General features: G+C 45.7%; 1 protein-coding gene across 1 annotated transcript in view; it reads right to left on the minus strand.

Moving 5' to 3' along the window:
• Positions 1-13,309, minus strand: part of WDR88 (WD repeat domain 88) — a 45,105-nt gene that overhangs the window by 21,201 nt on the left and 10,595 nt on the right. Inside the window, exons 2-4 of the mRNA XM_043599085.1 lie at positions 8,544-8,654; positions 3,033-3,121; positions 1,761-1,824 (exon numbers count right to left, since the gene is read on the minus strand). Of these exons, the coding sequence (XP_043455020.1) occupies positions 1,761-1,824; positions 3,033-3,121; positions 8,544-8,654 (264 nt within the window). The remainder of the gene's footprint in view (positions 1-1,760; positions 1,825-3,032; positions 3,122-8,543; positions 8,655-13,309) is intronic.

Consider the following 13,309-nt stretch of genomic DNA (forward strand, 5'->3'; position numbering starts at 1 on the left):
CAACTGAGGGCTCCTGCCAAAAGCCATGTGGGTGCACCATCTTGGAAGATGAGCCCCAGTTGAGCCTTCAGATGACCTTAACCCCAGATGACATCTTAACTGTGACCTCATAAGAAACTTGAACCAGGGGTCCCTGGGTGGCTCAGTCGGTTAAGCGTCCGACTCTTGGTTTTGGCTCAGGTCATGATCTCATGGTTCATGAGTTGGAGCCCCACATTGGGCTCTGTGCTGACAGCATGGAGCCTGCCTGGGATTCTCTCTCTCCCTCCCTCTCTGCCCCTCCTCTGCTCTCTCTGTCTCTCAAAATAAATAAACTTAAAAGAATTTTTTTTTTAAAATAAGAAACTTGAACCAGAACCACCCAGCTAAGTGGCTCCTAGATTTCTGTCAGAAACCACGAGATAATAAGTGTTTGTTGTTTCAAGCTGTTAAGTTTTGGCCTAATTTGTCAAGCGGTGGTGGATAACTAATTCAGCTCTGTAGTTGGCAAGTGGCATGGATCATTGTGCAACAAAAATAAATAAAAGTACTGTAAAGAAGTTTAAAGAAGAAAAAGAAAAGCATCTCAAATAGAAAAACTGGCTAGAGACAAGAGCAGGAAATTTACAAGAGAAGAAATAAACATTTGGAAAAATGCTCAAAGTCAGGAGTAATCAATGTTCGTCTCATTTTTCATCTACCCAAACTGGCTAAAAAAAATTTTTTTTAAATCATGATATCTGGCATGAAGAGGGTGAGCTCTCTTCCAGTGCCTTGGATATGAGTTGGCACAGATGTCTAGATGACAATTTTTAAAACGCCATGTTTCTATATCAAATTAGCAGTCAAATCCAGCTCTATTTCCTTAAAAATATTGGGTCCTAGGTATCAAAAGTTATATGCAAAGTTTCCTCATTGTACCATTGTTCATGATAGGGAAACGTGAAAACAGCCCCAGTGTCCCATAACGGGATGGTGAAACACAGCCTGACTTATCCATATACCACGGAATCCATGCATCCATTACGAAGGATGACATTGGTATATACTTACTTACCCATTTGTTTTTAAGTGGTGAAAAAAAAAAGTCAAGATCCAGAAGTATGCACAGGATCATGCCATGTTGTTAACAGAACATACTTGCCTGTGTTCATATGGAAATGTACGCAGACACAGGAAAAGAGATGCCAAGTTATTAACTATCACCTCTGGGGTTTTTACAGTGAAATAAACTGATCTTTGCACTAAGAAGAAAAGAGGAGCAAAGGGGAGCATTCAGGAGCTCCCTGGGGAGCCCCTTGGGCAGGGCCAGGGCTGCCTGGGCACCAGACAGAGAGAAAGGGAGTCTCAGGCTGGTTTGGATGGATGGATGGATGGTGGCCCCTCCAAGATGGGGAGAGGACCCTCCCCTGGACACTCGTGCTTTGACCACGTGGCCTTTGTCCCATGGCCTCAGCTCTGCTTCCCGCCCCATCAAATCCCAACACCCCACAGAAGAGGGTCTCTTTCCCTGCGCAGTTCCCTCAGCCTTGAATTCGATGGTCCTTCCTCCCTGACCGCGAGCGACCCTTGCTTCTTTTGGGTATCCAAACTCTTCCCATCCTTCCAGCAAAAGCCCCAAGAAGCTTTCCTTCCCCGACACCCACCCGCCATCATCTGGTGTCCCTGAGACAACCCTCCTTTTCTGAAAGACTGCTTTCCCTTCCCACCCCAGGCCCAGCCCAAGGCCCCCAAAGCCCAGTCAAGACCCCGTGCTGCCGCGCTGGGCGGGGCACACTCACCAGCAGCTTGCCTGTCTCAAGGTCCCAAGCCCTCACTGCTTTGTCATAGGACGCTGCAATAATTCTGCCAAGAAAATGACCCAGACAGTTATGGCTACAGGTTCTATGGAAAAAAAAAAAAAACCACCTGGAAATTTCTTCATAGAAAATTTCTATAACTTAGGACCAAGGTTGCAAGTAATACCTGAATCTTTCTCGAGACGCTCCCGGCCCCCTCCATGAGCCTCACTGAAAACAGACAGACCCTAATACCGAGGCATTACCGCATGCCCTTCCTGAATCCCTCAGCCACCCAGATGTGTTCTTTCATATTTAGGGCATTAAAGGGACCGTGCCTTCTCTTCTGGGAATGACTGTCTTCTTCTGAGAGGATACCTACAGCTCACACGTACCCACTGTTTCCTTCTCTGGTCACGTCTTGTTACAGGAAAACACTTTGACAGCTCACTTTGTTCTGAAATGTTCTCTTTTACACCTAGTAAAAATAACCTAGCTGTACCTTTGTACATAATAATATACATGTATCTTTCTTCCGTTGCGTGCTTCCGTGGTAATCCGTGTCCCCCATATCACGTAATGTTCCAATACTAGTTTTTACTAGTTTTGTAACTGCTGGATAAAAGTAAATCTAGGGGCGGCCTGGGCGGCTCAGTTGGCTCAGTGTCTGACTTCAGCTCAGGTCATGATCTCACAGCTCGTGAGGTCGGGCCCCGTATCGGGCTCTCTGCTACCTGCATGGAGCCTGCTTTGGTTCCTGCCTCCCTCCCACTCTGCCCCTCCCGAGCTGTGATTTCTCTCTGTCTCAAAAATAAATAAAAACATCAAAAAAAATTTTTAAGTAAATCTATTTTAAAGCAAACCCCTTGTTTTAAAGGCCCCTTTCACCTGCTCATGAGGGGCTTAAGCAAATGTCTCCCAGAGGCTCTTGTGTGCACGCGGCTGCCTCCGAGCTGGGGCGTGCCTGCCTCCGTTTCCCCTGTGAGATGCTGCCTGGGCCTCAATGGCCAGTGACCTCTCGCAGCATCCACAGCCCATGGGTGTAACTACGGGAAGAGAATGCAGACTGGCTTTGCCTTAGCCACAATACTTGTTGTCTTTCTAGCGCTTTGAATTTGCAAAGAGTTGTCACATCCCCTTGACTCTTACAGCGAAACATGGAAACCATGGGGACATATATGGGAGAACGGGAGTGTATTTGCCCATAAAACAGAAAGTCGTCCCTGGCCTGCCTCCTCACTCCTCCTGACCCGTGTAAGACGAGGGAAAGGTCACCTTTTGCTGTCAGCCGTCACGCTGCACTCTAAAACAGGAGCATTGGGCCCGTGCTCAAAATCCCGAATGACTGAGCCATCCACAGCATCCTCAAATCAACAGGAGAGAGGGAGAGAGAGGTCACTGAGCCGTTGGTGCAAGTCGTGAACTGAGCTCAAGGGCAGCCCCGAGCTCGTCTAAACGGCAAAGTATGAGAACCTGTGGTCTTATGTCCCTCACCTTGCTCAAGAGGGCAAAAGGACTTCCCAGCCTCTTCCCCAGAGCAGCAAGGAGACCCTGCCACCCACAGTATCCCTGGGAAACTCCCCCTCAACTGCACAGGCACCAGATGGCAATGGGCCACTCTGGGGACAGAGCTGCAGACAATTTTCTCCAACGCTACTGGCCGAAGAGGCTTTGCAGAATCCGCAAGACCTTTCAAGAACTTTTTAGAAGTTCACATCCTTTGACCCAGCAATTCTTCTAGTCAGAACTGTGGTCACAAGGACTTAAGCATGAAAGGGTTCGCCACGTGGGTGAGAGGGGAGGCTAAACACACAGGGTACCGGTCACCGTCACCTCGGGAGAGCGGCTAAGACCAATCCCAGCATGCCAGCAGTGGGGCGCCAGCAACTGTTAGCATGTCGACGGTTAATAACTAGAGAATAGGGGCGTCTGGGTGGCTCAGTTGGCTGAACGTCCAACTTCAGCTCAGGTCATGATCTCGTGGCTCGTGAGTTCGAGCCCTGCATCGGGGCTCTCTAATGTCTGTGTAGAGCCTGTTTCAGATCCTCTGTCCCCCTCTCTTTGCCCTCCCCCACTGTACTCTCTCTCTCTCCCTCAAAAATAAATAAAGATTAAAAAAAAAATAACTACAGGGGCACCTGGGTGGCTCAGTCAGTTAAGCATCCGACTTCAGCTCAGGTCATGATCTTGCTGCTCGTGGGTTCGAGCCCTGCATCCAACTCTGTGCTGACAGCTCAGAGCCTGGAGCCTGCTTTGGATTCTGTGTCACCCTCTCTCTCTGCCCCTCCCCCGCTCATGCTCTCTCTCTCTCTCTCTCTCTCTCTCTCTCTCTCTCAAAAATAAATAAACATTTAAAATTTTTTTTAAAAAATAACTAGAGAATATGATGAGAACAAAGCCAGGTAAAAACTAGATAACATGAGGGGAATAAAACAGGATGCCGAAGTGAAAAGTGCCCATTATGGCAGAGATGAAATATTTTCAGTAAGAAATGTGCCAACATGGGAATGCAAGCTGTTGCAGCCACTCTGGAAAACAGTATGGAGGTTCCTCAAAAAACTAAAAATAGAACTACCCTACGACCCAGCAATTGCACTACTAGGCATTTATCCAAGGGATACAGGTGTGCTGTTTCGAAGGGACACGTGCACCCCCATGTTTATAGCAGCACTATCGACAATAGCCAAAGTATGGAAAGAGCCCAAATGTCCATCGATGGATGAATGGACAAAGATGTGGTATATATATATACGATGGAGTATTACTCGGCAATCAAAATGAATGTAATCTTGCCATTTGCAACTACGTGGATGGAACTAGAGGGTATTATGCTAAGTGAAGTTAGTCAGAGAAAGACAAAAAGCATATGACTTCACTCATATGAGGACTTTAAGAGACAAAAGAGATGAACATAAGGGAAAGGAAACAAAAATAATATAAAAACAGGGGGGCAAAACATAAGAGACTCTTAAATATGGAGAACAAACAGAGGGTTATTGGAGGGGTTGTGGGAGGGGGGATGGGCTAAATGGGTAAGGGGCATTAAGGAATCTACTCCTGAAATCATTGTTGCACTATATGCTAACTAATTTGGATGTAAATTTTTAAAACTAAAAAATAAAATTAAAAAAAAAAAAAGAAAGATGCCAACAGCTTTTCGGGATAAGCAGGGGTGGAAAGTCCCCTTGAAAAACAGGTTACTGGTAAGATAATGAATTCCTAGAAAGGTCTTGAGTTGCTAGGTGAAAATATGATGCACGGTTCAGGAGCTTCAGGCCAACCAGGGCAGGCCTGTGACAATACTTCCTGATATGCAGAAACCACTTTGCATGAAGAGCCCAAGTCATGCTGGGGCAAGGGAGGGGTGGGCAAAGGACCCTGTGTCCGGGGTCCCCAAGACCACTCCCAGGTTCAGTGATCCTCCAGGATTCACAGGGCTCCACAAATAGTCATATCCACAGCTAAGATTACAGCAAAGGACACAAAGCAAAATCAGCAAAGGGACAGGGGCATGGGGTGAAGTCCAGAGAGAACCAGACGCAAGCTTCCAAGAGTCTCTCCCAGTGGATCACACAGGACATGCTTAATTCCTCCAGCAACCAGTTGTAACAGCACGTGTGACATGTTGTCTATTGGGGAGGTGTGCCTGAGTCTTGGGGCCCAGGGTTTTGGGGGGATTCTCTGGCATTCACCAAATCCAGACTCCAGAAGCAAAGCAAGTGCTCAGCATAAACCACATGGCTTGCACCAACAGGGGTTTATGGGTACAGTGAGCCCTCTTTGACACTTGGGGGAAGTTTCACGATGGTAGGATACCATTTACCAGTCCGGCTCCCAGATGCCGGCCAAGCCAGCCTCACCAGCAGTCTCAGACCTGCTATGTGAACTCTTTTCTGCACAGACCCAGACCCTCAACCCCCGTTCCAAACAGTGGGCCTGTGTTTGGGTAACCCAGCAGGCCCTAATCAGAGGCAGGAAGAGACACCAGGAATCCAAAGAGGAACACACCAGGACAGGACACACCCAGGCTGCAGCCCCCCTGGCAGGTGCATTGCTCTGGCACAAACACAGAACTAAGCAAATGATCACAGTGGGGCCTGGGACTGCAGTTTGCACAGCGCCCCCGGTCAGCTAAGGGCAGCACCGGAACGAACCAGTGTCCATGGGGTCCATGTGCAACTTCAGCATTCAGTAGTGACACCTTCTGGCCAAGAGGAGGAACGACTACAGGCCGATAACCCTCTTGGAAAATGTGCACCTCTTAGAAAATGTGAAGGGAATCCTTTGGCAAGAGATCTATAGCAAACAAGCCAGATTTTGTTAGTGAATTCCAAAGACGGTGGGAAAGTCTCTGTTTTGTACTGAATGTTTCTTGAAATGAATGGGCCATTGGTCAGGGCCATGGGAAGGAAATAATTGAAAGCTCCCTCTTCACCTAGCATTTGGAAGCAGGAACCCCTCTGTGGACTCAGATAATTCAAGGCAGGGATACTGGTCAGACTTCAAATGGATGGGAAAGAACGGGCACCAAGAAATAGTTGTAAAAATAAGGCAAATGTGATAATATCCGTAGCCCAAGTTTATTGTGGTTATGTAAATAGCATTTCTTTATGGTCTCAATTTCATAAACATGCATATATGTGTGTGAACAAGAAAAAAAATAGACATATACTCCTCCAACATTTCCACAGCGATTAACTCCAGAGTCGTGAAATGATGGCTCTCGCTTCTTCTTTGTACCGTGAAAAAAACACCAAAGCTGTTATCTCTTAATGACTAGAAAGAGGTGTGCCCATACACTAGAGGGATGTCGCGTGCAGGATAGAGAGTGATTTCATCCCCACTTCTTCTTACAGGTGTGGACTTTCCAAATTATTCACAATGGTCCACAGTGAGGGTGAAGGGAGCTTTCAAAAGATTAAATCAGATGTTTGGGTTCCGGGCGGAGCTGAGACGAGGGATGGGAGATGGGAGGTGACGGGAGTGGGAAGAGAAAGGAGAAGCAAGGGGACATTTTGGCCAAGATACTGCGACGGGAGAAGGCAGTGTGCGGGGCAATGGCTGAGTCATCTACCCCAGGGAGGGTTCGAGAATGTCAGCTGTGCAGGGGCAGGGACAGCCACAGGAGGAGGCAGCCAAAGGGCAAAGATGGGGAAAAGAGAACCAGGAGGAGGAAAGAGGGCTTCTTGGAGGAGGTGTCAAATGGCACAGCCAAGACACACAACTGGCGACTGAGGGGGAAGAAAGGAGGGAGGGCAGCGACCTGGAGAAAGTGGCAGAAACCGGCAAGGCCGTGAGCGAGGCTGGTATCAGGACACTCGGACAGGCCGAAGTGACCGCATCCTAGATACAGCAGCATGGACTAGGCAGCCAGGCCGCTGTGGGGAACCAGAGACATCTCAATGGGTGGTCTTTAATCTTGGGGCAAGAGAAACAGGCATATTTCCTCTTTCAAAGACAAGAGATTTTTGGCCCAAATAGACAGAAACTCCTGTGACTCCCTCCACTGGTGCCGAAGGCGAGAAGAAAGTGGCGAAGATGTGCAGCTGGCCAAGCAGGAGGCACACCTGGAAAGCTGCCCTCTTGCTCCCCTGGGTGATGACAACGAGCAGAGACCCCTCGCCATCTCACCTCAGATGGCTGAGAAGCGGTTTGAGGCTCTCAGAGGAACCAGTTTTCCCAGGAAGAGATTTGGGGCTGGGAGAGTGGATTTTCTAAGGGCCAGAGTAGAGGTGAGGAGTGGATGTCTGCTGGGGCCAGGAATTGGCAGGGGAGGCCCCAGGGGAGCCCCCGCATGCAGCTGGACCTGGAAAGTTTCAAGGAGGCCCCGGAGGTCATGTAACCACCCAGGGTCACAGAGCTGAACCACTTGGACAATCCCCAAACCCTCCTGCCTAATCTGCCTGGCCTTGGTGCCCACTGATGACACAGAAGGTGACCTCTGTGGTCATCTGGAGGGTGAGGGGCTATCTTCCACCTGATTACCCAGGCCAGAACCCAGGAATCAGCCCAGACTTACTTCTGTCCCCTCCCACTCCTGAAACCAGAGGAGACGGCAAAACTCAGAACGGACTGTCCTCCCCCATGGGCCAAGCCCCAGCCACAAAGTCATCTGTGGCCTGGTTCCAATGGCCATTGTCATCTCCCATTCCTGCTCCCTCATCAACCCCCCGTGATGGGCCAGCAGTGCCCCCAGACAGCCCTCCCAGGGTCACTAGCTATGCGCAGAGGCTTTGGAAGAGTTCTCAGTGCCACGTCTCCGCAACCTCACATGACCGTCACGCCCCTGCTTCCTGAACCTTGGGGCACTGATCCGTGCTCCAGCCTGCCCCTTCCAACCACCGCTCATGGACAGGTCCCAGGCCTGGCCACTTTTCTGTCCTCTGCGACCACCTAAGCCTGGCCATACCATCTCTATGGATGAAAGTGAATTTTCCAAATGAGAAGGAGACCCAAAGAGATGTCACAGCTCAGAGATCTCAGGCGAGCCCTAGGCACCGCTGGGACCATCCCACAATAGGTGGGGAGTTCCAGCACAGTGGTCCCTGCCCCCTGCTCTTCCTGCTTCCAAATCAACAGGCTGACTACAATAAACTCATCTCTCTCCACTGGCTTGACACTAGGGTGGAACCCTCACTTTGCTTCTTTTTCTTGAATTTTGCTCAGAAAGTTCTTTCCAAATCTTTGGGATCCTTGAGTGTCTGGGAATTAGTATTGGCGATCTCTCCACAAGATATGGGAAAGCTTATGGGATATTTTCATCCCACCTAATGCCAGGCCACCTACCCACAGCTTCACAGTGCAGTCATAGGAGCCACTGAGGAGCTTTGTGTCATCCACACAGAAGTTACAGGAACTCACAATGTGACTGTGTCCCTTCATAATTTTAAATGGGATCTGAAAAAAGGATAGATTGAATGAGTTCAGCAAGTTACAAAATACAAGATCAACATCAAAGAGTCAATTGTTTCTCTATACACTCACAGTGAACAATCTGGGGGGAAAAACCCTAAGAAAAGAAATTCTTTTTAAAAAAATTTATGTTCAAGTTAGTTAACATACAGTGTAGTCTTGGCTTCAGAAGTAGAACCCCATGATTCATCTCTTACATATACTACCCAGTGTTCACCTCAAAAAGTGCCCTCCTTAATTCCCATCACCCATTTAACCCACCCCACTCCAGGAATCCTGTTTGTTCTCTGTATTTACGAGTCTCTTATGGTTTGCCTCCATCTCTGTTTTTCATTCCCTTCCCCTATGTTCATCTGTTGAGTTTCTCGAATTCCACATGAGTGAAACCATAGCATAGCTGTCTTTCTCTGACTGACCTATTTCGCTTAGCATAACACCCTCCAGTTCCATCCACATTGTTGCAAATGACAAGATTTCATTCTTTCTCATCACGGAGTAGTATTCCATTGTATATATGTACCACATCTTCTTTATCCATTCATCATTCAGTGGACATTTGGGCTCTTTCCATAATTTGGCTATTGTTAATAGCACTGCTATAAACATTGGGGTACATGTGCCCCTTCAAATAAGCATTTTTATATTCTTTGGATAAGTTCCTAGTAGTGTAATTGCTAGGTCATAGGGTAGTTCTATTTTTAATTTTTTGAGGAACCTCCATACTGTAGAAAAAAATCCATTTATAAAGGCATCAAAACAGGAATAAATTTAACAAAAAAGTATAAAACGTATACTTTGAAAATCACAAAGCATTATTGAAATAAGTCCTAGTAGACCCAAATACATGGAAAAGCATCCCATATTCATGGATTAGCTATTAGCTTACTATTGTTATAAAACTTATACTTTGGAAATCACAAAGAATTGTTGAAAGAAATCAGAGCAGACCCAAATACATGAAAAATCATTCTACACTCATGGATTAGCTGTTAGCTGTCTATTGTTAAGATGAAAATACCTTCCAAAATGATCTACAGATTCAGCACTATGCTGTCAAAATTCCAGCTGAATTTTTTTTTCCAAAATTCACAAGCTGATCCTCAAACTTATATGGATACTCAAGCAAAGCAAAACAGCCTACATAATCTTGAAAAAGAACAAAGCTTGAGTACTCACAATTCCCACTTTAAAAACTCAGTACCTACAAAAAGTGACCGTTATCAAGACACTGTAGAACTGACATAACAACAGACATATAGGTCGATAGAACTGAACTGAGAACCCAGAAATAATCCCTCATATTTTAGGTCAATTGCTTCCTCAACAAGAGTGCTAAATAATTAAAAATGGAAAGATTAGTCTTTTCAACAGATCATGCAGACACAAATAACATCCACCTGCAAAAGAACAAAGTTGGACCATTGCCTCATGCCATATATAAAAATGAACTCAAAATAGATCAGAGTTCTAAATGTGAGAACTAAAGCCACAGGCTCTTAGAAAAAAACATAGTTGCACATCTTCTGAACTTGCATTAGGCAGTGGTTCTTTAGCTACAATACCACAAGCACAGGCAGCAGCAACAATGACAAGGTAAAGTGGACATTATCAAAATTAAAAATTCTTGCGCTTCAAAGGACACCATCAGGAAGGCAAAAAAACCAATCCACGCGATGGAAATCATACAAATCATATATACATAATACATAAAGAACCCTTAAAACTCAACAATAAAAACACAAACAACCCAATTTAAAAATAGGCAGAAGATCTGAATAGGCGTTTCTCCAAAGAAGACATGTCAATGAGCTCCAGTACATGGGAATGTGCTCAAAAATCAGGTAATAACAAGTGTTGGCAAGAATGTGGAGAACTCTGAACTCTCACACATGGCTGGCGGGGATGTATAATGGTGCGCTCCTTTGGAATATAGTTCAGTAACTCTTTAAAAAGTTAAAACATATGCGTTGGGGCACCCAACAGGCTCAGTTGGCTAGGCGTCTGACTCTTGATTTCGGCTCAGGTCATGATCTCATGGTCCATGAGTTCGAGCCCTGCCTCGGGTTCTGTGCTGACAGCTCAGAGGCTGGAGCCTGCTTCCGATTCTGTGTCTCCCTCTCTCTCTGCCCCTCCCCCACTTGCGCTCGGTCTCTCGTAAAAATAAACATTTAAAAAAAAGAAAGAAAATGTATGCCCACACAAATAGTTGAACATGAGTACTCACAGCAGTATCATTCATAATGATAAAAAAATGGACATAATTCGAATATCCATCCACTGATGAACAGATAAAATGAGGCATATTCACATAATGAAATATTACTAGGCAATACAAAAGGAATGAAGACTTCTCATTTCTGGTCTGCCATGTAATAAGCTGGGAAGCCACTACGTCATCCTCACAACAAATTAAAACCCAAGCAAACTGAAAAATCAACAACTCTTCCTACATTTCTCAGACAAGTGAGGTCACAGAGCGGACTGCTGCTCCCAAAACTGGAGAGACAGAGGCCAATACAAAGAATCCCAAGTTACAGAGCAGAAATCCAAGGGCAGCAACCTCCATGGAAACGAGTCCCAGGACAGGGAAACCTGACTTATAACTGACAAAGTGCTGGAGACTCCGTGTGGACAACTTAGAGAGTTGAACACTCCAGGGGGACCCAGTGGTGAGGGACCCTCACATCTATGTTAGTAAATGTCTCCCCTAGCGCCTGGTCCTCACAATGACTATAAGAGGAAAATCCCCTCGTGCTTCTGGCTGGGGGAGGAGGGGCGGAGGGGAAAGGAATCATATTGAAATATTCCACAGCATTTTGTTCTTCTCAACAAGTTCTGCTTGTCAGGAGAAACTACTTAACCAGAGCCTGACCCGCTGGGATTTTATCAGAGCCGCACAGACCTAGGGGAAGGGAAGTCCCCAACCCCGACCAGCTCTAGTCTTCCACATGGGAGAAGGCAAACACCCAGCGGGCCCCTCTAGCCATCCAACCCCACCTCACTAAGGGTGGAGGGCGGGGAGGGGTGCAGACTGAAAAACACGTGTGAAGTTCACGTGTGAAGTTCAAAGTGGGCACAGGCCCACTACAAGACTGAGACCTAGTCATAGGACTGTAGACTTCTCCCCCTCTCCTGACACCTTAGCATCACACCACTATAGACTTCTTTTCATCTGTTCCTTTTACCCAGTACATCATGTCTGGCTATCAAGAAAAAAAAAAAGTATAATCCTACAAGGCAGCAAACAAAGCTTGAAGAGACAGCACAAGCATAACAACATAACCAGACCCAGATATGAGGAGGATGTTGGAATTATCAGACTGGGAATTTAAAACACCTGTGGCTAATGTGCTGAGGGCTCTAATGAACGTAGTGGATGGTACACAGTGTAAGCAGAGAGATGGAAATTCAAACAAAGAACCAAAAAGAAATGTTACAGATCAAAAACACTGTAACAGATGAAGAATATCTTTGATGTGTTCATTATCAGACTAGACATGGCTGAGGAAAGAATCTCTGAGCTTGAGGATATATCAATAGAAACCTCCAAATCTGAAAAGCAAACAGAAAACAAACAAACAAAAAAGACTTAAAGAAACAGAACAGAATATCAAGGAACCATGGGACAACTACGAAGCTGTAATATATGCATAACGAAAATACCAGAAAGAGAAGAGAGAAAGCAAGAGAAATGTTTGAAAAAACAATGATTGAGAATTTCCCCAAAATTAATTTCAAATGCCAGACCACAGATCCAGGAAACTCCAAGAACACCAAACAGGATAAATACAAAATAATAATAACAACAACAATAATAATAAATCTACACTTAGGTATATCATTTTAAAGCTATAGAAAATCAAAGATAAAAGGAAAATCCCAAAAGAAGGTAGAGGAAAACAATGCCTTGCCTGTAAAGGAGCAAAGATAAGAATTACATCCAACTTCTTAGAAGCCATGTGAGCAAGAAGAGACTAAAGTGAAATATTTAAGGTATTAGGAGGGAAAAAAACCACCAACCTAGAAATTTGTATCCTGCAAAATTATCCTTCAAAAGTGAAGGACAAATACTTTCTCAGACAAACAAAAAATGGGGAAATTTTTACCAGTAGACCTGCCTTGAAAGATGTCTTAAAAGTTCTTTTTTTTTTAATTTTTTTAATGTTTATTTATATTTGAGAGAGAGAGAAAGACAGTGTGCGAGCAGGGGAGGAGCAAAGAGAAAGACAGAGACAGAATCTGAAGCAGACTCCAGGCTCCGAGCTGTCAGCACAGAACCCAACACTGGGCTCAGACTCATGAGCCGCAAGATCATGACCTGAGCCAAAGTCAGACACTCAACCAGCTGAGCCACCCAGGCACCCCAAAATGTTAAAACTTCTTTAGAGAGAAGAAAATGATATAGGTCAGAAACTCGGATCTACATAAAGCAAGGAGAGCACCGAACAAGGAATAAGTGAAGGTAAAACAAAAACCTTGTTCTTATTCTTTTTTTTTTTTTTTTTCAATGTTTATTTATTTTTGGGACAGAGAGAGACAGAGCATGAATGGGGGAGGGTCAGAGAGAGAGGGAGACACAGAATCGGAAACAGGCTCCAGGCTCTGAGCCATCAGCCCAGAGCCCGACGCGGGGCTCGAAC

This window comes from Prionailurus bengalensis, chromosome E2 (assembly GCF_016509475.1).
Source record: "Prionailurus bengalensis isolate Pbe53 chromosome E2, Fcat_Pben_1.1_paternal_pri, whole genome shotgun sequence".
In the NCBI taxonomy this organism is placed as follows: domain Eukaryota; kingdom Metazoa; phylum Chordata; class Mammalia; order Carnivora; family Felidae; genus Prionailurus; species Prionailurus bengalensis.